Source organism: Chelonia mydas, chromosome 9 (assembly GCF_015237465.2).
Source record: "Chelonia mydas isolate rCheMyd1 chromosome 9, rCheMyd1.pri.v2, whole genome shotgun sequence".
NCBI classification, from domain to species: Eukaryota; Metazoa; Chordata; order Testudines; family Cheloniidae; genus Chelonia; species Chelonia mydas.
The window spans coordinates 52,328,257-52,355,616 of record NC_057855.1 but is presented as its reverse complement, the minus strand read 5'-3'; the positions used below and the strand labels follow the sequence as shown (position 1 = coordinate 52,355,616).

General features: G+C 42.4%; 1 protein-coding gene across 1 annotated transcript in view; it reads right to left on the bottom strand.

Annotated features, from left to right (window-relative positions):
* Positions 1-3,660: 3,660 nt before the first annotated feature.
* The window catches only part of KY (kyphoscoliosis peptidase), a 32,265-nt gene continuing 8,565 nt past the window's right edge, over positions 3,661-27,360 (bottom strand). Inside the window, exons 5-13 of the mRNA XM_043523087.1 lie at positions 26,237-26,311; positions 24,913-24,954; positions 24,044-24,100; positions 21,484-21,566; positions 20,502-20,610; positions 15,735-15,852; positions 8,447-8,635; positions 6,552-6,742; positions 3,661-4,763 (exon numbers count right to left, since the gene is read on the bottom strand). Of these exons, the coding sequence (XP_043379022.1) occupies positions 3,859-4,763; positions 6,552-6,742; positions 8,447-8,635; positions 15,735-15,852; positions 20,502-20,610; positions 21,484-21,566; positions 24,044-24,100; positions 24,913-24,954; positions 26,237-26,311 (1,769 nt within the window). The 3' untranslated portion in view covers positions 3,661-3,858. The remainder of the gene's footprint in view (positions 4,764-6,551; positions 6,743-8,446; positions 8,636-15,734; positions 15,853-20,501; positions 20,611-21,483; positions 21,567-24,043; positions 24,101-24,912; positions 24,955-26,236; positions 26,312-27,360) is intronic.

Sequence of the window (27,360 nt, the reverse complement as noted above, 5' to 3'; positions counted from 1 at the left end):
ACCTCTCTCTAAAAGTGCAAAATTTCAAAAAGTTCAATGAATAGAAGATTGTTGGGGGCGGAATAGATCTGGACAAGGAGAAGAAGTCTGGAGATAAATGTGAGAAGTGAGGGACATATGCTTGTTTTGTTAAAATATTATATGTTTGCTGTTGAAGAAAAAAATCCAGAATACTTAACCTTGTTGTTTTAGTTAAACAAAGCCATTTACATGTCTGGTGGTGATCTCCTCCTAATACAGCATGGCAAGAAAATCCTCCGAATATTAATGATAGTTCACCTCCCAGTGACTTCATAAATATCTGCTTCAATTACCATTGGTAAATGAATAACCAAACAATCATTCATTTTCTGATACAGCTGTAAAACTAATCTGAAAAGTTTTCAAAATAAATCGCTGTTTAAAAATGTATAGTGTGTACCTTCTAAAAATGAAACCTACATCAATCTCTGAGTTGTGAAGAGTATGTATTAAGGTTATAACAACCAACAACAATGCACTTTTATGTAGAAATCCATGATTAAATCGAGTCTTCCTGACTAGTGATTTAAATCAATTTGATTTAAATCATGATTTGGTGATTTAAATCAATTTGATTTAAATCAAATCCACTCTGCCTAAATACGCTATTACATTTGGGCCATTATTGAAGCAATTAGCTATAATAATTGGTAAATGGAGGGGCTGAGAGACAGTTATCAAAGTTCTTCACTTGTATGTGTGTAGAATAATTTTCCAATATCAAAAAGGATGAGACCTCTGACATTAGCAAATAACAGCTGGCAATGTGAATTCTTAGCTCAGAGTAATTACTCCTCTGCATGGCATAGGGTTACAGAAACTCTCCCAGTCCCCTTTCAGACTGAAGGATAATAGTCCATTTGAATTGGTGGGAAGAGTTGACGTATCAATAATGTGCGCTATAAAACTGTAAAGTGTACCTGTCGCTTTGTGAGGAGGAGGAATAGGGTTGTTTATCCTGGAGGGAGATGGCACAGCGAGTCCAGGCTTTATGGCACTTTTATCTGGGGCTGCAGGGTTTCCGTGCATTCATTTATGCCTTCTGAATGTTGAACATCCCCTCGGAATAATTACTTGGTCTTAGCAGTTTTATAATTAATGAAGCTGGAGGGGGTTTTTTGTCTTTGAACTCATCCTTTTTAATAACACCAAAGAATTTCTTACACAGTTGCAAGGCTGAGCCAGACGTTTGCCTTCTGTTTAATTAAAAACAATACTGTATGTGGAACCCAATTTGTAGTGAGTCGTGCCTTGATTTCTAGTCTGCACCACGTGAAAGGGAAAGGTTGCCATCTTGGCAAGACTTTTAATGGTGGTCTTACCAGATATGTGAGAGGGCATCAGATGTACAGTAGATTGTTCGTTATCCATGTGTGATATTGCATCTAGGTCATGTGTCTACTTAATCCAAGGAATGGGGGTGTGCAGAGAGAGAGAGAGAGAGACACTAAAACAAATTGACTGGTTGTATTGAGGGTAATAACAGTATCCTGTAGCCTAGGGGAGAAAATGAGTCCTGGAGACTGTTATCGTGATAGGTGATGGGGAATGTGTACAAAGAAACTACTTTTACTTTAGGGCAATTTCTTCTTACTGCTATTGCTCTCTGAGCATCTGTTATATGAATAATTCGGGCTTCTCCTGCCCCAGTTCCAACTCCCTTCCCCCTGCCACCTTATCTGTTGGGTGAAGGTCTAGGGACTTTCTTGACTTTCTTGTGACAAGCAAATTTTAGGGAAGAGGAGCCAGAGCCTTGTCTCTCTCTAGGCATTTGCAGGGGCTTTTCTAAGGTCAGACCTTGGGGGCAAGCATAGGCTTCTGGGAGCAGTCTGTAGCTATGTGTTGGCCTGGTCTGTAGAGGCATGGGGCTGGCTGCTGGACCCTGAGCAGGAGTACTTGCTGGGAATGACAGCAGGCTGTAGGACTGACCCTTGGAATTACACTCAAGAGAGGCTACTGTGCTCCTATCTCCCACTGGCAGTCCCAGCTCTGGCCATATTGGATTCTGATGCCACTGTTATTGGATGGAACATGTGTAAGGGAACACACCAAACTAGTCATTTCAGATGTTGAAATTCCCCGTGGCTGAAGGCCAGCCGGAGAGGTAACAGTTCACCCAATGGGCTGCGTAAGCCTGGGGTGAAGCTGAAACACTGCAAGGATCCACTTGTATGAAATCAAGAGGGCTCTGTCAAACCTCGTGACCTTCTCCAGCTGAAAGCTGTGGTCCAAGGGAAAAGGCATTCCTCGGCCCACACTGATGGTGTCATAGGAGTCTTGGCTCAGCCTTCACAGAGCTCGTCAGAGCAAACAGAACACCCCTGGGTTTCCCTTTCTTCTGTCTGCATCCCTGCTGTGTTATGTACTCTGCGCTCCAGGAAATCTGTTCCCTGCTGGCTAGGACTAGCACCAGTAGCATTTCTATGGGGAGCAGCTGGCAGTCCACCCAGACCTGCCATAGGCCAGGGACAGTAGACTGTTTGAGGGGGGCTTTACTTTGCTCCTGGATGCTGCACAGAGTCCCTTCACCACAGCACAGTGCACGCAGTCCCCCCAAGCACTGCTTTCACCGGCATTCTGGAAAAGAAATTGCCCGACAATATTTTTGCCAACAGAAGGAGCTCAGATTGTTCCATGAGTGCAAGAAATAGAATAAGAAATTATAACTTTGTTGTTTTGGGGGAAAAAAAATCAAGTTAAAACAAAATGCTACCCCTTGGAATATACTGAAGTATATGCACACTGACATTTTCATGAAAGTGAAATGTATTTTGTGGGGTGCTTTTTAAAAAAATTTTTTTCATCAGCTATTAAAAGTGAGACCAACCAGACTATTCCTCTTGCCTTCTGCATGGAAGTTTCTCTATGAATAGGACATCTATCAAAATTATGGTTCCTATAAGATATTAGCAATAATGTGTGTTTCTATAGAGCCAGAGTTCCACAGATTACTCTTGTTATGGCAATACTCTAGCTTTCCCATCATATTCAGCAAGTCTATCTTGGACAGACAGGTTGGGTTATTTTTAAAGGTTGGCTTTGAGAACTAACATTCCCAGTTTAACTGTAACCTCCCGTATGGCAGAAAGCTCCTTTTGTTGTTGAAATAAAAGAATTGAAGTGTGCTAGATAGAGCCGAGTTACCACTCTATAGCAAAAGTGTTTACAACTCAAACATCCAAGTAATAAGGTAAAAATTAATGTATTTATTGAATTGAAGATCTAGTGTAAAAACAGTCATTTCGCAGTATCATGTAAATTTGTAAGACAATGAAATGCACAAGAAAGCCTTCACTTAGTGTATCTTCTTTCAGTAGCACATCTCTTCCCTGATAAGTATTTTGCTACTATGCTAGAGATACACAGGAACCCTGGTTTAAAGATCCTTAAACTACTGCAGAGTCCTATTGCGAAAGGTGCTTCCTTTCTCTATCTCATGACTATTCAGATTCTTCTCAGAGTAACCCTGATAAATGTTTTTGGTGAAAAACAATAATTCAGAAACCAACAGTTACTGCTGATATGTTGATGAACTGTGGACATAAAAAGTCAATCGCTTCCCTCAACCCATTTCTCTGGAAGGTATCACCTAACAGTGTCTGTAATAAATTTGAATTCGTACAGCAGTTGCTCCCTTTGTAACAATTACAGATTTTTGCTAGTTTTGATCTTGTAGTATTGCATTAGCTCTTCCAAAGATACCTGAATGTTGCTCCATATTTGTTGGATTAATAGATTTGGTGGAGGGAGCTAATGGGCACACAAAATGATGTGGGTTTTGGACATGTTGAAATTTTGCTGTTTTGTGCATGATGATGAAAAGAATGGGAAAATGGTTTACTGGGTATCTACTTTGTATTTCAGGATGTTTGAGTAGAAATTGTGATTGGCATTCTCTTGCACCATGACACACAACTCTGTGCAGCCGGAAGTATTACAGGTTCCCTCCCAGTAACCATCTTTACTCAAGGTCAGAGGAGAAGTGTTTTCAGCCTCAACAAAGGCCTTTGCTATACCATGCATCTTGAGCTTAAACTGAACATTGCGATTGGCTGGCAGTAGCCCAGCAAGTGGCTCCAGTATTTCATAGCCTTCTGCCCAGTTGCTATAATTCTGCGGAAAAACTGGCCACTTCACTTCGGTGTTTGGGCAAGAGATGAGGTAGTTGAAGATGTAATTGTAGTTGCCTGGATCTGACTTCTTCTTGGTATAGATTTGAAGAACAAACTTTCCTGCGTGGGGGAGATGGATCTTAAACTCAATTTGGTTTCCTCGATGGATTTGCATGATGTGCCGCCTTCTCATATCCTCAGTCAAGCTAGTGTTATCCCAGTGCAGTGAGGGTAGGACACTTATATCTTTACCCAGCGTGAAAGTGATGGAACACCGCCCATCATTGGTGTGAATTATGGGGTCAGGGAGTGATGGCCTCAGGAATCCTTTCCGCTCTGTGAACCAACTAGGTCCAACAGGTTGATATAAGTCCTTTGGGAAACGCATGCTCTTGTCCACAGAGCTGCACTCTATGATGCATTCTAACACACAGTTGTAGTGATCCTCTGAGCCTTTGCAGGGCTTGGCAAAGACCTGTAGTTTGTGATTCCCAGTCTTCTGGGGATAAATCTCCAGCCTCATCCCATTCTTTTTTAATGTCATTAAACCATGTTCCTTAGTTCCCTGCAGGCTAAATGTAAATAATAGTGGAGCACGACTCTCAATAGAAATAGTTGCTTTTCCGTTTACTGTGAAATACAAAGAAAAGAAACTGTTCAGGAGTTTCCTCCAGTCTGTTTATATAAAACCCCTGCACAGTATAACCTGAAGGACTGAGTGTCAGTGAAATGAAAGGGCTGCAGTTGGCTGGATCTAACTTGTCAACCACTAGCCAAATCAGTGCCCCCCCCCCCCAAGGAACAAGATGGGGGTGGTTGTTTTGGGACACTTGTTTATCCGATTTTATATTAAGCGAGATGAAGCTGGTCAGTGCTCATGGATCCTGTGGAAGATGGAAGCCTGTGTGAACTCTGGTATTACATCTCAAGCTGCCCACACTTTTAGGGACACCGGAACTGCCAGGCTGGATCAGACCCAAAATCTAGTCCAGTATACAACAGTGGCCAGCACCAGCTGCTGCAGAGGAAGGTGTGAGAGCCCCGCCATAGGAAGAGATGGGAAAATCTGCTCTCTGTGTTATCCTCATCCTGATCTGTAGTACCTCAAGATTGATTTAAGGCCTGAAGCATGAGGGTTAGTATTCGTTATGACAACTCTGGATATTTTTATCTTTCATATAACTATCCACTCCCCTTTTTAATCTTGCTAAGTGCTTGGCCTCTTGGTTGAAGCCCCTGAACAGCTTGAGACAGTTCTACTTTTGCAACCCTACAATAAGGCCAAGATTTAAAAAAAAAAAGGGGGGGGAGTACCCTAAAATTCAACTCCTAAATTAACAGCTAGCACCTAAATAAATGACTGATGCCAAAGGGAGCTGCTGGTGCCCAGTCCTGAAAACCAGGGTGCTTATTTAGACATTTATGGTAAATAAGGATTTAGGAGTGGAACTGTAGACACCCATTTTTTAAAAACTCTTGCCCTTATTTTCTAGCTGGAGTTACAGCTAAGTGATGAAAGAGTTAACTGGAGCAATTAATGTACCTAGTGGCACCTGGAGGGTGAGCGAAGCCCAAGTGAAGATGAAGCCCATTGTGGGGAGGGCTGCATGATGAGAATAGAGGGAGGAAGCCATCTGAGAAAGAAGGTGCAGGGAGAGGGGAAGAACTATATAGTCCCTTTCTGGTGGCTAGGGAATGGAGGAAAGGCCTAGAAAGAGCCAGATGTACAGAGAGCCGGGAAAGGGACTGAAGGAAGGCCACGGTAGGAGGAAGTCCAGGGAGGCAGCAAGGAATCTGAAGGAGCAGATCTGTTGAATTTGGAGCTGGGCTTCCAGAGAGAGAGCCTGGAAGGTGTTGCTCCATACATGCAGAGCCTGGGAAGGGCTGATGAGTCTAAGAATGAGCTTAGGTAGGGACAAAGAACTATGTTCAATTAAGTTGAGTTTATTGTACTCCTGCTCTGGAAGGGATGGGACTCTGTGACCTGGCTGGAGGGTTGAGTCCCAAGAAGAGGCAGACCATTGCAGAGCCAGAGAGGCTGGGGATGCTGAAGGAGGAGGGCCTGCTATACCACGCTATGAGAGGGTGCGCCAGTGATGAGTCCACTCTATGAAAAGCTGCTAATATTGGGCTACTTAAACTAGCCCCTATGGAATTTGCAATAACATTTCTGATTTCACACTGTTGGGATTGAAACCGCAAGCAGATGATATTCATTGGGTATTTCTGTAGTCTCCTTAGCCTCGTGTAACTATGGTTTACCCCAAACAGCCAAAAATTGGGCCCGCTGGGGAAGAGAGCCTCTCATGCTACCTATTTGTCAGCAGTGAGTGGGAAATGTAACTCATCCAGATCTGTACAAGACATGAGCGCTCTGTAATGTCTCCTGTTGGGTGACGTTCTGTTGGGTGACGTTACCTGTTTGGATGATGGACATGCCTGGATGTGCAGCCAGCATGCCCAGCTTGTAAAAGTGAGTCTTGTATGACATGTTGCTCTCAAACTCTTTCAGTGTCAGAGCTGGCTTCAGGAGCTGCCAGTTGCTGTTGTCTGGGAAATGATCATTAATAAATAGGGCCGGGTGCGTAAGAAAATAAAACTCATCATATCTGGAACAAGAGGGAAGAGGTTAGCAAAAAATGGAAAGTATTTAATTACTTGTAACATCTTTCAGCCATGCATCTCAAAAATTAAATGTAACACTATTCTAGAAGTGAAAGCAGTGTGTGGAATGTTGGCAATGTGCCCAGCTGCTATTGTCTCATTAAATAGACTGCTGCCATGTGAATAGTGGGGGAGAGGAGAAGGGCCCACTCCTACATTGCCTGTGTAACCCAAAACTCCCAACCAAGTCCCATTTTCAGTCCACAAGGCAGTGTCTCTTTATTCAACCCCCTCATCCACAAACCACCACATTAAGGCTTATCTCTTGCAGATATATATGCGCATGTTTATCTTTAAGCACAAGTGGCCCCCAGTTGACTTCAGGGGGAAAGTTTTTATATGTCAAGTTAAGCATGTGCATGAGCATTTTCAGGATTGGAGGCTTAATTTCCAGATGCTCTCTTATGCAAATGTATAACACGCTCCAAGACCCCTTTTTACATATATGAAAGTGCAGACTCATCTGGGATATCAGGCTACAGGATTCAGAAGCAGACTCAAACCATTCAATCAAAATATAAGATCTGAGAATGATGCCCCTTCTATAATTGCATTTGGGGCAAACCTTACACCAGTTTTAAAACTAATGGCAAAGTGCTCTTAGGAGTATGTGGTCTGAATTTTTTTTTTTTTTTTTCCAGGAGCAGCTGTAAGTGTTCAGCACCTCTGAAAATCAGACTGATAGTTTGAAAAAGAAATAGTGTCAATTTTTTTAAAAAGCCCCCAATATTTCATTTGCTTTCTCCTTCTGCCACTGGGCAATTGTATTGGAATTGCCTGTTTAATTAAAAAATGGAGGATTTAGGAATTTGAGACAATTGAGTGATTTAATATACAGGGCACACCTTAAAGCTTTCCCATTAGGCTTACAATACTACAAAACCTAGTTTTACAGTATGTTTTTTGGCCATTCATTTAAGTATATGAAATAACTAAAGACCCAACCACATGTATATACTTCAATTTTAATCCAGAATAAAAGCAGAATTTTGAACATTTTTGAAATGCCAAATACTTTAATGTAAGTATCTGGGGAATATATTAGCAGGTGTTGGGATTGGCTCATTGCTCATGTTACCCCATCTTTTTAAAAGGTAGTCAAGGTCTGCTCCATGTAAGGACAATAGAGAGCGAAGATTATCTTCAGTTCCAAGTATAATCCTGCAGCGAGTTGTTGAATTCTGGAGCTTTATTTGTTCAAAGGCCCAATTGTAGGTGCTTTTGAAAATTTTACCCCTGCAACCTCCGTCCTGTTGGCAAAAGTGACAGGTCCATATCTTCAAGCACCTTTAACTCCCATTGATTTCAGCTCCTCAATACTTTTGAGGATTTGGCCCTCAGAAGCCTTAGGTCCCACTGACTGTCATTGAGACTTAGGCTCCTAATTGGCTAAATTGTTTTGGAAAATGAGAGTGAGGCTCCTAAATTACCTAGGGGCTTTGGGAAATGTTACCTTAGGTGTCTTTGTCATAAGTTAAAAATACAGATAACAAAAAGACTGAACCACAAGCAGCTGCTTCTTCCCCCAAAACCAGAAAATACTAAACTAAAACTGAATCCAGACACTGCCCCCTTGCTACACACATTGGCTCTCTTTGTGCCCCATGTTGACCTAGCTCTGGGTGTTAAAATAATAAATGGTACCATACTGAAAGGTGAACTTGCTGCATGAATCACCAACTGAGCCACTTCCCCAGGTGCTGTCCAGCAGATGCCACCTTCCATCAAGGTAAACTGCATTCCAGGCATGGTCACAACCCTCTGTAAAGGACTGTCCGAGTCTGTAACTGTACCCTTTAGAGTATCCTGATAACTTCATGCACTGTACACCTGCAACGCTGAGGGAAGGAGGGTATTACAAAGCAGCATCTTATTCATCGGGGCCTTTTCATTTTTATACAGTTGAAATCATGGAGCTGCACGGGGTGACCATGAAAATTAGTGTTTCCATCAGCATTATAACCCAGAATCCTGTAGTCACCTAGTTCTTTCTTCTGATTGTTAGCCCATATGCCCTCATTGCTCACAGACGAAATACTGATTTCATGTGCAGTGTCTGTCTATTTGGGCTCGACTGAACTGCGGTTATAATCCTACCAGCCCAGGTTGGGCAGCGTTCCCTCAGCTATCTCCATGTAGGAGATACATTCTGTTTCTTCCAGTCATGAAACATGCATTCTGGTTGAGCTCTGCATGGCTAGTGGACTTGAGCAGAGATTGTCTTTACTGGGCTGTGACGGATAAAGCCTCCCAGCAGGAGTCTGAGTACCAGCATTGATCCAACTGTGTTACAGCCTGTTGACACCTTTCTGATATAGAGTAAGATCGATCTCTGACCATACCTTTTCCTGAGGGCTTGGGCAGTGTATTCTATTTTAGTAGAGGGTATCTTTTTTTTCCATTGCTTGTATGATTCCTCTCTCTAGTTTAGTGTTACATCCACTATGACAACCGAGCATGCTTAATTTCCTCCATCTTGTTACTCATTGGAGTCACTTCCAACGTTACCCAAAATTAGAGACAGCCATCAATTTTCAAGATGGTGGCTATCAGTCTCTGAAATAAGTGATCCCAGATTTTTAATGTTGCAGTAAGGCATCCTAGATTTTTCCTAAATGGAGGGAAATTGGTTTTAAAAAAAACCAAAACAGTTTGAGTTTTTCTCTGAGAATGCATTAAGGAGGTGGTGGGGGAAAGATCAGTTCATATTATTTTTATACAGAATGAGACAGAACCCATCCACTGGAATAGACATTGTTATGCGAATAAAATTAAAATAGATTTTTGTATGAATCAGTGTCTGTGCCATGGGAGATCAAATAGGATCTAAACACATTGGAATCCTGTGAACGGTTTGTCCAAATTTGCTTCATTTAAGCAGAAGATTGTCCTCTGAATAGGTTGGAACTGAAATTTTTCTGTTTTATTGAAAAATCTTGTATTAAATAGAGCAGATACTTAAAGCAATAAATTATTTGTATTTTAGAAACAAGATTATCTGTGGAATGTGAATTTAACTCAGTGAGATGCAAAGGGATTCATACGGCAGAAATAAGGAGAGCTACACAATGATGGATGGATATTTGGATAGTAGCACGTGATGTAAAGAAATTTAAGGTGGACAACTGACGCACCGGCTGTGAGTTCACAGTGTGCTGCTGCTCCACAAAAAAGTAGAAGCATTCTTTGATCTATAAAGAAATCTCCGGTAACGTTAGGGTGGTAATAAGGCAGTTTTATACATAGGTCTAGTAAAACCTTAATTTGGATTGTTATGTATTATTTGTGTTGTGGTTGGGCATAGGAGCCCCACTCATGGACCCCAGGATGCTATCGACTTCAGTAGGCTTTATATCAGGCCCTATGAGGAAGATACTGTTTTAGGGAAGGATCAGAGACTGCAGTGGTACTAAAAATGGAGTGTGATGAATTGAGAGCCAGTGAAGGAGCTCAAATTAGGTAGTCTGAGGAGAAAGGAGAGGTGAGGTGTGACATGCTACCACTATATAAACACATTAAAGGGCAGAGACTTCTTTATATTATCTGGGAAATAGGGTGATCAAGATTAAAGGCCTTCAAAGAAAAAACAAAGATAAAATTCAGGGTACACATGAGTAAACATTTCTTAAACATGTGCTTAAGCCTGGCATGGGATAGATCATAACATAGAGGTAATGAGGGATGGCCTGTCAGTGGAAGTATTAATCAACAGGCTGATCAAGACTAGAGGGAGAATTATATCGGAAACCTTATTGATGGTGCAGAAGGCCAAACGAAGTGACCTACAGTGTCTTTGCCAGTCCTTGATCACCTGTGAGCCAAATTCTGTTCTGTTTCACGTCAGTAAATCTGGAGTAGCTCTGTTGATGTGAATGGAGATAGCTTGGATTTACACCGGTGTAACTGAGATCAGGAGCTGGCCCATTGACTTGAAGGAAGATTGAAGATAGGAATTGCCAAGTAGTCTAGGTGAGTTGGGTATCTAATTCCTGTAAGCCCTCTGAAAATCCCAGCATTTAACATATCTAAACAGAATGCCAAGGGTCATATTCTGCCCAAAATTACCACCCCTGCAATCCCATTTAGGATGAAATTAGTAAAACTATCCCAAGGGTGAGAGAAACTAGAATGTATTTGCGATTCCCAAGGGAAGTGGTAGATGCACTACTGCTGGAGTAATTTAACAATGAACTGGGCAAAATGCTGGCTGAATATAAAATATAGGAACAACCCTGTACTAGCAGGAAGATGAACTAAACAGGTTTCTTACATTTGTCATTTAAATGCTATACAAATAAAGTAAATTGTTCAGAGTAAATAGGGAGAAGTGTGAGGAACTCAAGAAATACCCAACAAAGCTAGAAGACTGGACCACTTGGTGGTGGATGATGACATTAAGTGCAATGTAACGTGGATTGGAAGAAATGATTAAGCTGATTGCATGTGGTGATGCCATCATTGTAAGTTCAGTGAAAAATTTGCTCAATGCACAGAGATAATTAAAAGCAATAAAAGATGCTGGCCTTTGTTAAAAAGAAGATAAAGAACATGCGGACTAATATGGAGAATGTTACACTGCCTTTATGTATCTGAATGGCACATCCTTCCCTTCAATTCTGGGCTCAGTTCTGGTGAACTCATCACAAAAAAAGAGGGTGGGTGGGTAAGAGGGGAGAGAAATGTTCCAGAGAAGGACAACAGCAATAGTACATGGCACTTAGGGGGAAGGGGATTCCATATTAGAGACTAAAATGATAGGACTATTGAATATGGAAAAGGTAGAAAGCAACAGGAGAAGGCCAGTTGGGTGCCTGCATGTATTCAAACCCATAATGCCTGCATAAGGGCACTCTGTGATCAGGTCTACACTGGAGACTCCAGTCAGTTCTGCTGAAAATTTATTGTGTTGAAACCTGGGAAGTGCAAATGCTTGTGTATATTAATACTAGCCATGTTGAGTCTGGTCCCATGTCCATGCTAAGGCTGTCCTAAGCTGATTTATCTCACCATCACAAACAATGGGGTCACAAAAAGAAAAGGAGTACTTGTGGCACCTTAGAGACTAACCAATTTATTTGAGCATAAGCTTTCGTGAGCTATAGCTCACTTCATCGGATGCATAAATTGGTTAGTCTCTAAGGTGCCACAAGTACTCCTTTTCTTTTTGCGAATACAGACTAACACGGCTGCTACTCTGAAACCTGTCAGTGGGGTCACAGTGGTCCCAGAAAACAAGCCATTGCATTTTGTTGACTGCCACCTGAGAAGCTAATTTTGGATAATTAAATATTGCTCAAGTATTTGTAAAAAATCATGTTTACATTCATTTCCAAAAATGTTTGATTTGGGTGCTGACCTCCCAATACCAACCTCCTAAAAATGCCCTGGTCTTCATTAATGGCCTACCTTCCCCTGCTACGGGACTCTCATCTGGTCAGCCATAGGAGGTTTGCCAGCTGAAGAGAGATCCACCCATCATTTGTGCCTTGAACCTTGTCCACAATGGCACTGAAACGACTGAGGATCAATCAGTGACATGAATGGGAATTGTGTGGTGCTCAGTTCACTCATTACGGTTGCTTCAATATGGATTTAAGAGCCTAATTTTAGGCCCTCATTTTTGAAAAATGTGGCCCTTGAAACATCCGAAACCAGGAGTTCTGCTCTTTCCCTACTGCCTTCGTAGTTAAAGACTATCTGAATTGTGTACAAGGAGAGTAAGATGAGGAAATTAGGTCCTCTTTCTAGAATGGAATGTCTTTGTCTGGCAATAGAAACAGAGGAAATGTATTACGGGTTGAGTTAATCCTTGTGGGTTGGGCATGGCCTCTGTCTTACATTCAGGATAAATGTAAAGAAACCATTATGATCAGGGGGCTGAAACAATAGCAGTAGCATCCAAAACACAGACACATGCAAAAGCTGAATAGAAGCTGAATCATGTGGCCCAACAGGTTTCAAATATAGGGGCGAGGCCTTTGATTGGTGGAGCTGGTTTTACTCCTGGGGGAATTCTGCGCCAAAAAACTAAAAATTCTGCAATAAAAATTAAATTAAAAATTCTGCGCACAATATTTTAAAATTCTGCATATTTTATTTGTCAAAATAACACAATATAATCACACCAGTTTCAATTATTTTTGGTCATTTATTTCAAAATACCTATCAGCAAATATGTCTGTAACAATACAGACAACAAAAAAGATTCAGGAAATGTTTTTTTGACAAATAGATTCTTTACTAGGCATATTAATACAGAACTGTGAGTAATAATTCATTTAAACTACAATACGCAGCTGTATTTCCTGTGCCACTCAGAAGCAGAGCAAGGGCTTGGGGGAGTCAGGGGTAACAAAGGAGCTGAGGGAGAGGGAAGTAAATTGCTGGGAAGGAGCCTGGGTGTGAACTTTGAGGTTTGTAGGTTATGGGTGGGAAAAGTATGGAACAGGTTTTTTTCAGGAGCGGGAAGGGATGGTTAGGGAGCTTCCCCCATGCAGACCCTGATTTACTCCTAGCCTCTCCCATTCAGTCAGGCATATCTTCCCCGTCCACATGTGTCCCTCCACCCCCACTAAGACACCCACTCCCCCCATCCCCATGTGGCCCTGCACCCCTCCCCCTGTCCCTATGTGTCCCTGTACCCCTTTCTCCTGTCTCCATGTGTCTCTGAGCCCCCATCCAGCCACTGCCGTGTCCCTATGTAGCTCTGCATCCATCACCATGTGGCCCTGTATCTCCCTCCCCCCCCCCCCCCATGGCCTTGCGCCTCAACTCCCATTCATCCCCTGCCCCAGTCTGTCTTCCCCCACTAGCCCTTATGAGCCCCTGTCTGACCTCCACCCTCCAGCAGCCCCATACTGTCTGTCTCCCCATAGCCCCTGACCTGGCCTGACAGGGGCTGCAAAGACGGCAGGCTCTTTCTCTTCCCTGGCTGGCCGGGTGGGGCTACTTTGTTCTATCGCCACCTGGTGGGCAAAGGGCGGAACTGCAGCAACATTTTGGCAGAAGCTTTTTTTCTGTGCAAAAAATTTAAAATATATGTGGCTCACTAATTATGCGCACGTGCAGTAGCGCAGAATTCCCCCAAGAGTATGGTTTTGTGTGTGTGTGTGTGTCTGAGAGAGGGCACAAGCTGAAGCAGGGAGAGAAAGCCAAGCAGACAGTAACAGAAGGCTGGTAATGTGACCTTGAGACTAAGAAAGCTAAGAGAAAAAGCTTTTAGGCTTGGAACAGCCAGCAAAGAAACTGGTTTTGTTTTATTTATTTTTTCTTTCCCCTAGCTGTGTTCAAGGAAATGGGACCTCGTAAATTCTTTTTAAATAAACAAAATTGCATCAAAAAGTACCTATTACCAATTTCTCCTAACTGGAACAATCTATAAAATACCAAATTTTTGGCTATCCACTTGAGTGAAAGGAGGTAACAATTGTCTGTCAGGAGGAGAGTGTACTGGGCCAATATCCGTTTGGTATTTGATAAAGACAAAACAGACTGGATGCCTGGGGGTTTTGTAAAATCACAGAATGAGGAATCAGTGTGGAAATGTTTCAGTAGTGAGTAGATGAGTGGAGAGTGTGAATAATACAAATACCCTTGGGAATATTAATTATTAATAAACAAAAGGGTTTGTTTCTCAGTACATTTTTCTAATTACATTTAGAAAATCTAGCAATAACTGTAATAACTGTTACATAAAATGCAATTATAAAATCATAGTTGATTATCAATTCGTAATTTTAATATTTTCTTTTAAAAAGCAGAATAGATACCCGGAACACTGAGTTGTTGGCTAGAGGCATTCTCCACATTAGCATCTTACAGAATATTTTTAAAATGTCAGTTTCCCTCACAGTAAACTTCAGTTATTAATGGGAATATGCTTCCGGTGGTTCTTGGGTGGGGAGAGAAGTCAGTAATTACTGATATGTGCCAATTAAAATCTGATTTTCCCAGGCTTACATAAAATGGGAGTCAGTGTGTCAAGAAGTTGATGGAAGGGGCTCCATTTGGAAAGGGACCTTGGTAGCCCAGGTTTCTGCTAAGTGCAAAATTAATTTCTTATCACCATCATTAGTTCATGAAACCAAACTATTACAAACATTTGGGGCATCAGCAGTGATTCCCAGGTTTTGCTTTATACAAGAGCTGTATCCTTTCTCTACTGGGGATGGAGAAGTGCACTGGAGAAGCAATTTGTGCTTCATTCATACTAAAGGAATTTATAGTTTCTGCAATGAAATGAGCCTCCTTTTACATGAGCTGGATATATAATTGGTTGTCAAGCCCTACTCTAAATCCTTTAAGAGCCAAACCCTGCTCGCTCATTGAAGTCAACAGGGCTACTGGCATGCGGAAGGTGAACAGATGTGGTCATGAAATTACAACACATCTGCAAAATGGGGATAATGATACTGACCTCCTTTGTAAAGTGCTTCAAGATCTACTGATGAAAAGCATTATATAAGAGCTGGGTATTATTATTCTGGTTTAGGTGTGGGGCGTTTTGCAGAGAATATTGGAAAAGCTTAAGCCTGGGCTTCAATGACTACCTCTTGCATGTGAGTTGGTTGCAGATAATGTTCTTCAGTATTTCAGCCTTGCCATTCTTTTAACCTTCAGATACACAGCTACTCCAAGAAAAAAACCACAGCCTCTTCTAACTAAATTATCTCCATGTATTCATCTGCCATTATGTTAATGCAATGCGAAGCTCAGCAGATGGCACAAAGTAAATTATGCTGGGGGGTGGGGGGTAGGGAAATCAAAATTGACCTTTTGAGGACTTGCTGTTATTCCACAGCATAGTCTGAAAGAGAAAGTTTCAAGTCCTGTTTAAAGTCATTTTAGGTGATGTAAAGGGAGATAGAGTAGGCACAGAGATGACAGTAGGCACAGAGATAACTCTCCCGGGGGTTGAATGTTTGTGATCTTATTTACCTGCACATTTGTTGAAAGAGCCCAGCGTACCCTGCACAAACGCTCTTCCCAGTGCGAAGGACGTCCTTTGGCTCACAAGACCGCTGGGCTTTGTTATGGAAGCCCACAACATCGTATTCTGGAGAAATGAAGACAAAATAAAGTTCCTCCAAAAGCCTGGGGCAAAGGGATTGACGAGCAATAGAAAATGTTTGGATCATTTTCATCTCCAAGAAGCACAAACAAAGAGAAATGATCTGTATTAGGAGCTGTACGAGGATGTTACCTCTGTAAATGTCTGCTTTGGGTTCTCTCTGCATGCATCTCCTAAGGAACTAAGTTGCAAACCTAGGCTCTGATTCTGCAGTCAGATCCAAATGGGCAGACACTTATTTCTGTGCAGAGCCAGTGTGTCTCCTTAAGGATCCATCCCCAATTGCAGGATCATGGCAGTAAAGGGTAAAATGTAAAGTCCTCAATATCAGAGAAAAATCCTTGAAAGTATCTAATCAATGAAAAACATGGAACAGTTTGTTGTGAGTGCATCACACATCAATGTGGGTAGAACTGGGTAATTGTCACCTTTCCATGGCACCAAAACTATTAATGAATTTGGGTCAAATTTGGCAAATTTTTGCCCTCCCAAAATAATTTTTGTAAAAAGTCAAAATAGTTCATTTGAATCATTTTGAAACAAATGTGTTGAAAGATGTTTTGTTTAGAAGTTTATATATATTTGAAAAACACTCAAATGAAATGAAACACTGAAACCAATTAGTTATGGATCAAAAAACATCTGAAAATAAACTAATCCCTCCCCCCAACATTTTTTAAATTATTTTGTTTCATTTGGGTTTTTTTCCCTTTTTGTTTTTTTGTTTTCTTTTCAGCCTGAAAAATGTTAGTTTTGGTTCAAAATGAACCATTTTTTTTTCTTTTTGGTTCAGTCACCCAACTGTAAAATCAATGATTCGCTCAGAGCTAAATGTGGGCGGGGACTTTATAGTTTGAGCTGCAGGAAATATTATTTTCAAAATAAATACAAAAAATGAAACAAAGCAGGGTTTATTCCAGGCAGAGCTAGAGGAAGTGGCCCAGGAAAGTTAATTTGAATACCTAGTAACCTTGACTATGGCCATAAGTCTTTATAAAATATGAACATATTTGTCTGACAAAGGGGCTAAGGGTGCCATCAGCACTCATGTAACGTTCCTCCTTCCTTGAATGCTGTTCAGGAGAAGAGAGCCTGTGAGTGCTGCACGGAGTGATGAAATGCTGCAACTTGACTTTCATCTGAAAGACTCCATTAATATAATTGCCTTTAAGTCTGCTCCTGAGGGCATGAGAGAAGGGAAGCTCTAGAGTAGTGATTTCCAAAGGCCCCTTAGTGATCTGTGGAGCACTGGCTGCTGGGATACAGAGAGAAAGCTGGTCACATGGTGCTGGCTCCTTGTTTCCAGTTGCTAAAGTGCATGAGATGACACAGCTAAAAATACATGCAGTGCTTTTTTCTAGAGGGAGGATTCACATGGATGGGAGGCGAGATGTTCAGGAGACGCTCTCTTTTTTAAAATGTGGCCCAGACCATGACACGGTTTGTAACAGCTGCTCTACAGGATCCCCTTTAGAGGAATGAAATGTGCCAATCCAAAGGTCATCTACTAGCCAGAACTTGACACATTTAAATTCCTGGTTCCAAATTGTAATCCACTGTGTGCAAAGGGGAAGTCAGAGTGTCTGCCCTCCTGCATGCCCATCACCAGGGAGGATGGAAAGGGAACTGGGACAAAGAGCTGTGAAACAGGGTGGTGGGAATAGCACATAACAGTGCATCAGAGATATCCTAAGAATGTGAATGGGAATAAATGGATTCCCAGGTATTATAAATCAAGCAAGTTGTTCTGATGGGATCTTCAGTTATAAGAGCATTTTTTAGTTTTGTCCTACAATGAACCTCAGAACAGAGAGATTGATGAAAAACCTTATAATCCTTCTCTTCCCAGCCTCCTCCTTGTTATACAGAAGAATCCTCATCTTTTGCTAAATTATAGTATTTGTTCAACATGTGATATGTTCTCATATACTTTTAGGAGGATAGATTCTATGATCAAATACAACTATTCCATCTCCATACTGTATGTTTTTAATTGGCATAGGTATGTATAAATATAAACGTCAATTAAATAGGTGCCTGAATTATTAGAGGCCCACTGGAATGCGTTGTGGTAGCATGACTCAGTTTCTCTGTTACATTGCTTATTTTAAGCATTTCATGAATAAATAACAGGCATGTCATCTAAGAGTGAATATAATGGGGGTGTATGAACCCCAAGCTGATTCACTGGGGTCTCTAGGAGCCTGAGCCCAATTAGGCAACAGGGTGGCAGCATAACTGGTGATCAAATGCACCTGGGGAGGAGCACAGGGCAGTGGGGAAAAGGCCAGGGATGAGACCCTGGAGAGGTAGCTGGGAGTTTTATCTTTTGGACTAAAGGCAGCAAGAAGTCTGGGAGGCCTTGAGCCAGAACCAGAGGGTTCTGAGCCAGGAGGAAGCCTGGGATGATGGGGACATTGAAGCCTGGGGCCAGAGCTAGGTTGTCCTGAGCTGGGGGAAGCCAGAGGCAGTTGAAGCCCCAGAGGCAGTAATGGTAAAACCTAAAGCCACTTGGACTGAAGTTTGAGAGGCTGCAGAGAGAGATGAAAAGGAACCCTGTAGTGCCTCTCTAGGTAATAGATGGCAGAGGAGCTGGCCCTCTAAGGGCTTGTCTACACTTACATTTTATAGTCTTCTAACTTGCTGTCTCAGGGGTGTGAAAAACCACCCCCCTGAGCGCAGCAAGTCAGAGCGCTTTAAAGCGCTAGTGTAGACAGGCTCCAAGCACTGGGAGCTGCGCTCGGAGGTGGATTACCAGAGATGGATTACCAGGAGCGCTGGGAGACCTCTCTCCCAGCGCTCGCACGCAGCCACACTCGCACTTCAAAGCGCTGCCATGGGAGCGCTGCCGCGACAGCACTTTGACGTTTCCAGTGTAGCCATGCCCTAAAACTTCACAAACTAGAGGGGCCTCCCCCTCTCTATTTTAAATGTCTTGATTTGTAAGCCAATCTCATGTCTTTCTAGGGTTTGACTCATAATTTTTGAACAAGTGGGGTTGGCAGCTCCATTATTTATCATGGTGGTGGTTGACTGCACAAATCTACAATGTATATTTTAAAATGTAATTCAGGTGGAGTTGAGGAAGATGTTTTTCCTTGTTTTAAGCCATGTTCAGTCCAGTCGAACCTCAGAGTTACGAACACCTTGGGAATGAAGGTTGTTCATAACGCCGAACAAAATGTTATGGTGGTGGTTTTAAAAATTTACAACTGAACATTGATTTAATACAGCTTTGAAACTTCACTATGTAGAAGAAAAATGCTGCTTTCCCTTTAATTTTTTTTTTTTTAGTAGTATAATACAATACTGTATTTGCTTGTGTGTGTGTGTTTGTGTCCTGCTACCTAATTGTGTACTTCCAGTTCAAAATGAGGTGTGTGGTTGACTGGTCAGCTCATAACTCTGGTGTTTGTAACTCTGAGGTTCCATTGTATTGTGCAGTTTTTTGCACCAGTGGTAAATCTACTTTGCACCTCTGAGGACTGGGAAACTCCTGCTCTGGGAGCGTTCACTTCTTGGCATGGGTAGCTGCAGCGCATTTGTTGCCAGAAACAGACCTTTACTGGAAATTCTGTGTTCCAGTATGAACAGGCTTCACGCTGAGGTTTTTAGTTACATGCTTTCGGTAGAAGAATACATTTGGTCTATAAGTCTGGGTGAGAGAGAGGGAGTTAAATATGCCCTTCTCTTGGGCCTGGATCCTTCACAGGAGTAATCTTGCAGGCAGCTGGTGCCACTGACGTCAATGAAATTGTGCAGGTAAGGATCGTTTGTGTGCTTTGCAGGGTCAGAGATGGTTTGCAGACACAGGTCTTAGCTTCCTGGCAAATTAAACACTTAAAGAATCACACGCATGTTACAGAAAGTAGCTGAAAAAGAATATTTATCACACCTTGCTGAGCATGCATGCTCTCTTCTGCATGTCTCTATCCACTTGTGCTTATGAAAAAACAGAGGAGCCCACTGTTTGTAAATGGCAGTCATCTGCCTTATTTGTTCACGGCCAGAGTCTGCCCAGCCCATACCTGGTGGTGCAGTGTGTAAAGAGCTTCCACCCCCACACAAACCCACTTGTGTGGTCCACGTAAAGGTCAGGCAGAACTGCGGCCCCTAGTTGGGTGGGGAGGGGCAGGCACAATGTGAGATCATGGCTTTTCTCTCTCCCTTCTCCCCCTGCCCCTCAAAATAAATGTGTGCGAGCTAGCAGAGCTGGCTGGCAACAGGGGAGAGGCTACATGTCACAATCATGGTCTTACTGATGTTACAACCTAGCATTTTTGACACTGCAGTCACTGGCATGGTGGGGACTTGTGCTGTGGCATCTCTGAACAAATCAGGTGGAAACTCAGGCTTCTCATATAGGAGGAAATCATTGACACACCACCCTGGTGGAAACTGGCAGGGATGGGAGAGGAAGTACAGACGTATAGATAGCAAGATAACCTCTCAATAAAGTTCTGGATACTGACAGCAGACTTTATTTATCCAGAATGACTTGTGGGCTCCCCTTCTCCTCCCCCACCCCATGTGCCCCCTACAAACCTACTCACAACATGCAATCACAATATAATGAGAGTGACAGCAGCAGCATTGTCTGCCAAATGCTGTGGGAGTCCAGGACCTCGGCCTACCTATGTGATGGCATATCCACATCCAAACGGCTCTGACCTTCTCCAGATCAGTCTGGGCTTCTCGGAGCAGGGCTTTCACCAATTCCTCTATGCTGTTCTTAACACTCACCTGTTTTTGTACAGAGTAAGATTAGAGGGTTCAAGTGAGAAAATACTAAAGGGTTTCTACCTTCCTGCTGAAGTAATAGGGGCCCCGCTATGACATTTCTTTTGTTTCTGCATGTTTGGCAGTGCCTCTGATCATTTCTGCACGGCTCTTGATGGGCAGTACCAGTACCTACTCTGTAACAACTGCCTTTTGAGTTTGCTCATTCCCCAACTTACTGGAAGCTGTCTTGGTGAGGGACTCCAATGCTCATGAGACTAGTTCCTTTTAAAGGCAACACAGATTAGGATTATTATGGGCCAGACATGTTTAATCTTCAAGGCAAAGATCACCTTTTCATCACAGAATAGCTACACTTACCAACCAATCAAAGGACAGTATTGATGCATCTATGCTTATCACCTCCTTCACAAAGCATATTTTGCTTTTAGATCTACACACACACACAAAATCTTCATCGATGTCACTGTTTGTTGTAAGAGCCAATAGTCATATATCATCACTGGTATTCCCCATCACCCCTGCACACACTCTGATTTCTATTGTCTCTTAACAAAGCAGCAGTGTGGTTTTTTTTTAAACTTGAGCTTCAGATGAGTCATCAGTGGAAATTCAAAGCTGTAAGTCCACATTGATAGTGACAGATATTTTTGGTCATGCTTTTTTCCTGAGTAGGCTATTTCCCAGTTGAAATGGCCAGGGAAAGGTATTTTCAGTGTAGTTTTGGGGCAGACGTTCTGAAAGCCTAGGTCAAACTGAAGGACATCATCACCTCATTCCCCTATGGAGCACCTCAGTCTCCCAGGGAGGGAGCGAACTCCTGAATGACTGAAGACAGTGTGGTCTTGTAGGAAGACTGAGTTAAATGAGACGTACCTTTGATGCATAGGCATCCAGTTTCTCAAATTGCTGCAGGTCTAATGTCATGGATTTCAGACTGGATTTGTCCCATGGATATGCTGGAAACAAACATGGAACAATCATTCCAGAAAGGAGAGGCTTTGTAACTGGCCAAACATCAGAGCAAGAGCTATCAGCAGAGTTTCCCATCCGGTGACTGAACTTGATGTTTGTGCATCAGATGACATTTGAATAGGACCCTTCTAGTCTGTAGGTATCTGCTTTATCAGTTCCTCCCATCCAAGACAGTCAGATCTGCACTGTGCATGTCTGAGCTGGGAGTTCCTCTTTGCATATTTTGCACAACGTATACTGCACAGAAAAATCTGACAGTAAAAATAGGGTCTGATCTCCAATAGGTGCCCAAACTGATAACACTAGAATATCAGACCTTGAGCTGGTCAAATAGTATTCATCAAGAGCAAACTTCTGATATCCATAGTCCTCAAGTAGTCTCAGTAAAATATATGGCACTATTTGACTGATAAAGGCTCTGATCCTGCAAAGCACAGGAGTAACTTTACTCATGGAAGCAGTGCCAGTGAAATCAATGAGGTTACTGCTGTGAGTAAATTCACTGATACATATAAGCTTTGCAGGACTGAGATTTAAGATTCTACTCAGCAGGGAAAAGGAAATAAAATTGCCCTAAATTTATGTGATGAATACTGTAATATTTTCAAATGAATTATTCTAATATTTCCCCCCTTATTTCACCAAGTATATATATCTGATTGAATATTCCACACATAATCACTTATTCCATGGATAGCACCCCAAAATTCATTTGAATAGTGAACAAAAATCTTTTTTTCCTGCAACCACCACTTAGCAGGCCATTCTAGCAAGTTAAAGCTACAAGAATCATGCCCATTGCGATGCTGGGATTAAGAGATTCTTCCAGATATTGCTTTATGGCTGTTAAATTGCAGGGAAGCAAGAGGGAAAGGGGAATAAAAAAGATAATTAGAGTTTAAATTTTTATTGTTTGAATTCTGAGTGCCAATAAATAGCAAGGGAACTGCTTAAAGTGTAAGGGTTGGTAACCTCACGGCACCCAGCTGCAGTGGCATGAAGAAAGACTAAGTTATGTTACCAACCAAGTGGAGAACCAGGGATGTGGAACTGTTACACTATATGTACTGCTATGCTGCTGGAGGTGAGGGTCATCTGTCAATAGCAAGGATTGAACCTGTGACTCAGGATCACAGAAGCATGAGCCTTTACTGCAATACGCGGCTCTTAAAGCCTGCCTGAAGCAGTCTGATCAATTGCTATCTGTGGCCTAGGCACCACTAGAGGGGGATGGAGCACCACATTGAGCAGACATGAGTGGTTACATACAGAGTACTTGATAGCTCCCATCTGCAGGAGCACCATCAACGGGAGGCAGGAATGACAGTCCCCAGGCCATCCCAGACATGCAGGGGCTGCCAGAACAGGCTGCCTTCTGTGAGGTGATGTGTGAGTACAACCTCTCCTGCATTAGGAGATAGTGAGGAGATGCAGCTTCACCTGCTGCTAAAGTGCTCTGTTCAGGTCCTAGTATCGACACTCCTAAGGTTGGGACAGCTGCTATCTCAGACATTGGCTTGTTTGCTGCAACCTTTGACTCCTGCATAGGCCATAAGACCACCCAAGTAGAACTCAGTGAGACGCCTTAGGGAACTAGTCTCTAGTCGTTTGGGGAACTGGGGCAGGTCTCCTCTTTGGCTCCTCTCTGGCTCTGTTCTCAGAAGCCCCGTCGTCACCGGCCAGTTAAGTGAGCAGAAATCTCTGAGCCTGGATTCCTCAATATTCCCCCAGATTTAGTTCAACAGCCTTCATTGTAATGGGAGAGCCAGCCAGCCAATCCAATCACAAGCAACAGGCATCTTCTGTTACCTACTGGGTCAGATTTGCCTAAAACAGTGTGGGAGGGAACAACATCTGTTTCTCTAACAGGCTTGTTTGTTTATCTAGGTTTTCACTGAAAAGGGGCTATTACAGTGACCTAAAGAGAGATAAAGCAGATTTATACATTTGAAAGGTTCTTATTCTATTCAGCTCTGAAAATTACTTCTTGCCTTTTGGGAGCCAAATGGGTTTTTAAAATTGGTTATCAGTTTTCGTCTTTGTCAGCTTATAGCTGCAAAGGCTCCCCACAGACACCAAATCCACAATAACTCATGTAGTCTGACACTATTACCTTGGCAGTTAGAAATGTGTAGCAGGCCCATTTGCAAAGCAGACTTCTCAGTTATGTTGCACATGCAGTCTGTCTAAAACACGCTTGACATCCACCAAACCATCCTGACTTTGAATCCCAGACAATACTGCGTGCAAAGCAAAGTATATTTAAAGTGACAGAAATGAAATCATTCATTTGCTGTCAATGTACTTCGATATAGTTGTTTTTAGCCAGTGCCACATCATTTTTGTGATCAGCATGAGTCCTATTTCTAAAAGTGAATCTGTGTCCCGTTGGGGGTGCTCACTGCAGTGAGGAAACTATGCTGTGCTAAGCAAAGAAAGCCACAATACAGCGGATAGTTACCATGCAGGTCTTTTCCACCAGGCAGGGGCATTCTGCTCTTCCTGTTCTCTTGAAAACCTAGAAGGTTGCCAAAATTGAGGTAAGATAAACAGCAGAGAAGTAGAAAAGGGTAGAGAAAGGTAGTGTGTCTATGTGAAATACATGGAGGGTTGAAAGACAGGCTTTTATTTCCTTGTCCTTAGCCCTATGGTTCACATCATGTTGCATACAGCCCATGAGGGAGGTAGATGGAAGCAGCACAAGATAGAGATGAGTAAAGAGAGCTTCCCCTCCCATCAGTCCTATGATCATGAAGGTACCAGACAGCACATTCACAGTCAGATATCTTCTATTGTAGGCTGAAGGCTGGGAACATTGTGCTCCATCTTGCCAGCGAGCCAGCCAAATCGCTTACTGTATAGAAGAAATTCAAGTCTGTGTTCCAGAGAGATCTTATCTTGTGTTAACACCTGCAGCACAGTTATTAAATGATATCTTCCCAGAGTGGGCTACAGATCAGCTGGAGCATGTTTTAGGGGTGATGCAGCCTCCAGAAGGTCACCAAATGTGAGATATCTGTAGTTCTGGACGAGGCCCCACCTCCACAAAGAAAAGGATTTTGTTCTCACTACCAACTGCTCCTCTTGATACAAGACCCAAGAGCTGGCAGAGCACAACCATCATCTGCCCAGCAGGGAGTCTGGGCACACGTCCACCTCTGAGTAGCACAGTCATCATCTGAACTCAGCTGCTGGCAGCCTCTCCAGTGCCCCAAGAAGGCAGGCCCCATCATGGGAGATGTTGGGCCAAACTTATGGCTGGAGCAACTCCACTGAAGCTGGACTAGTGTTTCCACTCTCACAAAATACGCTGTAACCAAGCAGCCTCACCTTTGTTATCCAGGCCTGTCAGACTGGGCAGCTTGCGGACTCCTGCAATAACCCCCAGACAGAATTAGTCAAGAGTTACCAGTGGAAGAAAACTCTACTCGTCATCCCAGCAACCTCTCCCTGTGCCTAAACAGCTCTGCGAGCACCACGGGCTCCATCCCATTCCTATTAAAGCCCCTGGAATGTCTTAATTTGCACTCAGTGGGTTCAAGCCACAGACACACTGTGCATTTTCTCCTTTCCTCATGGAGGCTGCCACCCAGGCACACTGTCCTGAACAGCCCAGTTAATGCTGTTACATTGATCAGAATGTAGAGGGTGCTGGACACTGTAGCTTTCTCTCTATCAAGGCTACTTCCAGTCACGAAAAAGTGCATCTGTTCCTCTCTTTAACTGAGTCTAGGTCAGCCTGTGTCTGCTCTGTGAGCTGGGAAAATACTGAACAGATGGACTTGGATTGCCATTTTATTTGCTATTGGGTACTACAACAGGAATGGTGCCTTACGTTTCAATAGTTCTTTTCTTGAAGAATTCCAAAATGGTTTATCCGAAGTGTTCAAAATTCATGTACACCCTTCCAGCCTCAATGATCTGCTGGCTTCAGTTTCTGACTACAGAAATGTGATAGTATCTGACTACAGAAATCACTTTGCCCACTACTAAAATGCAGCCACCTCTGGGGCCAAAACACAGGTGCCATTCTGCACCAGTAGCACTACGCAACAGTCCTGCCAAGGAGAATGCATAGGAATCACATAGGAATGCTTGAGATTGATTGTAGTGGGAGTGGCTGATCTAGCTACATTTGTATAGGCCTTTCCACTTCAATCCTCCTGTTTTGGGTTATGTATAACTTTCTGAAACTTTCAACTATTGGGCTGCAATTTCCCATTTGGTCTTCAAAGCTGAAACTTTGTTTTGTTTTAAATGTAAGTAAAAATGGTTTAGGTTAATCCATTTTTAAGTATGAGGGATTTGAAAAGGGAACCATACACTTATAATATCTTTTTAAAAATTATTTTTTAAGTTATAAAGCAGCTGGCGGTTGGAAGCTTAAATGTGGCATGGAAGTAGTGGTTATTGAGGGAAACAGTCATTGGGTGTTCCTGTGACCATTAGTTTGGATTTGACTGAGTTATGAACTTTGGAAAATCACACTTTGAGCAGTGTCACCTTTCCATTACTTTCATCATTGATATACACAGACAACAAGCTAACAGGTTTAACACTGTGGTAACCAAATGAGCTCCTCTTCTCCCTGCTCTCTAGTGCAGCTGATATGCCATGTTTTAGCTGGCCCAAATGTTTAAAAAAAGTGATGTACCTTTCCCAAGGGAGAATTTCTTGAACAGCTGTGGGGTGGTATTTCTAGGATGTACCTCGACAGTCACATGAGTTCCTGCAACGAACAAAGAGTCAGAAGTGGGCAAGGAATGAAAAAGCAACTAGCAAGTGAAAACATATAAGACTGAAAATATCAAAAATTACTTTTCCAAATGCAAACCACATTCATTAATATTGTACCAATACTAAACTAACTCATAGGGCCTCCATTTCTTCCTTTCTACCTTAACATCCCCTTTGTCTAACTTTCCTTCCCCTGCCTGTTTCTTCTCTGTTTGAAATCCAGAATATCTTTAGTGGGCTGGTGCCTCAGTGCAAATGATTTGTCCACATGCCTTCCATGAAGATATATTTGTTCTGTTATTTTTAAATGAAGTGTACAGGTTTGCAGCACTATGGACAGAATAAGTGGCAAAACAGTGAAATAAGCAAATCAAAAATTATCTTATGCACTTCAGATTCCTGTGTAACAGATATTAAAACATTCCCCAGCCTCTCTCCCCTTAACAATGAATTGGAAACTGAGTCAGAATTCTAAGAGTGCATAGCGTGGTTTGAAAATATTGTTGTGTGTTTGACTTGATACCGCACAACATTTTGATTAAAAAACTAGAATTATATTAAATTAACATCTGCAGTGTTGTTGTAGCCATGTTGGTCCCAGGATATTAGAAAGACAAAGTGGGTGAGGTAATATCTTTTATTGGACCATCTTCTGGTGGTGAAAGAGACAAACTTTTGAGCTACACAGAGCTCTTCTTCAGGATTAAGTGGATTAAAAACTGGCTAACTAAGGACTCAGAATGTAGTTGTAAAAAGGGAATCATCATCGAATGGGTGTGTTCCTAGAAGGGTCCCACAGGGATCAGGTCGTGACCTTACTCTGTTTAACATTTTTATCAATGACCTGGAAGAAAACATTAAAATCGTCGCTGATAAAATTTGCGGATGACACAAAAATTGGGGGAGTGGTAAATAATGAAGAGGGCAGGTCACTGACTTAGAGTGATCTGGAACGCTTGGTAAACTGGGCACAAGCAAACAATATGTTTCCATACAGCTAAATGCAAAAGTATACATCTGGGAAAAAAGAATGTAGGCCAT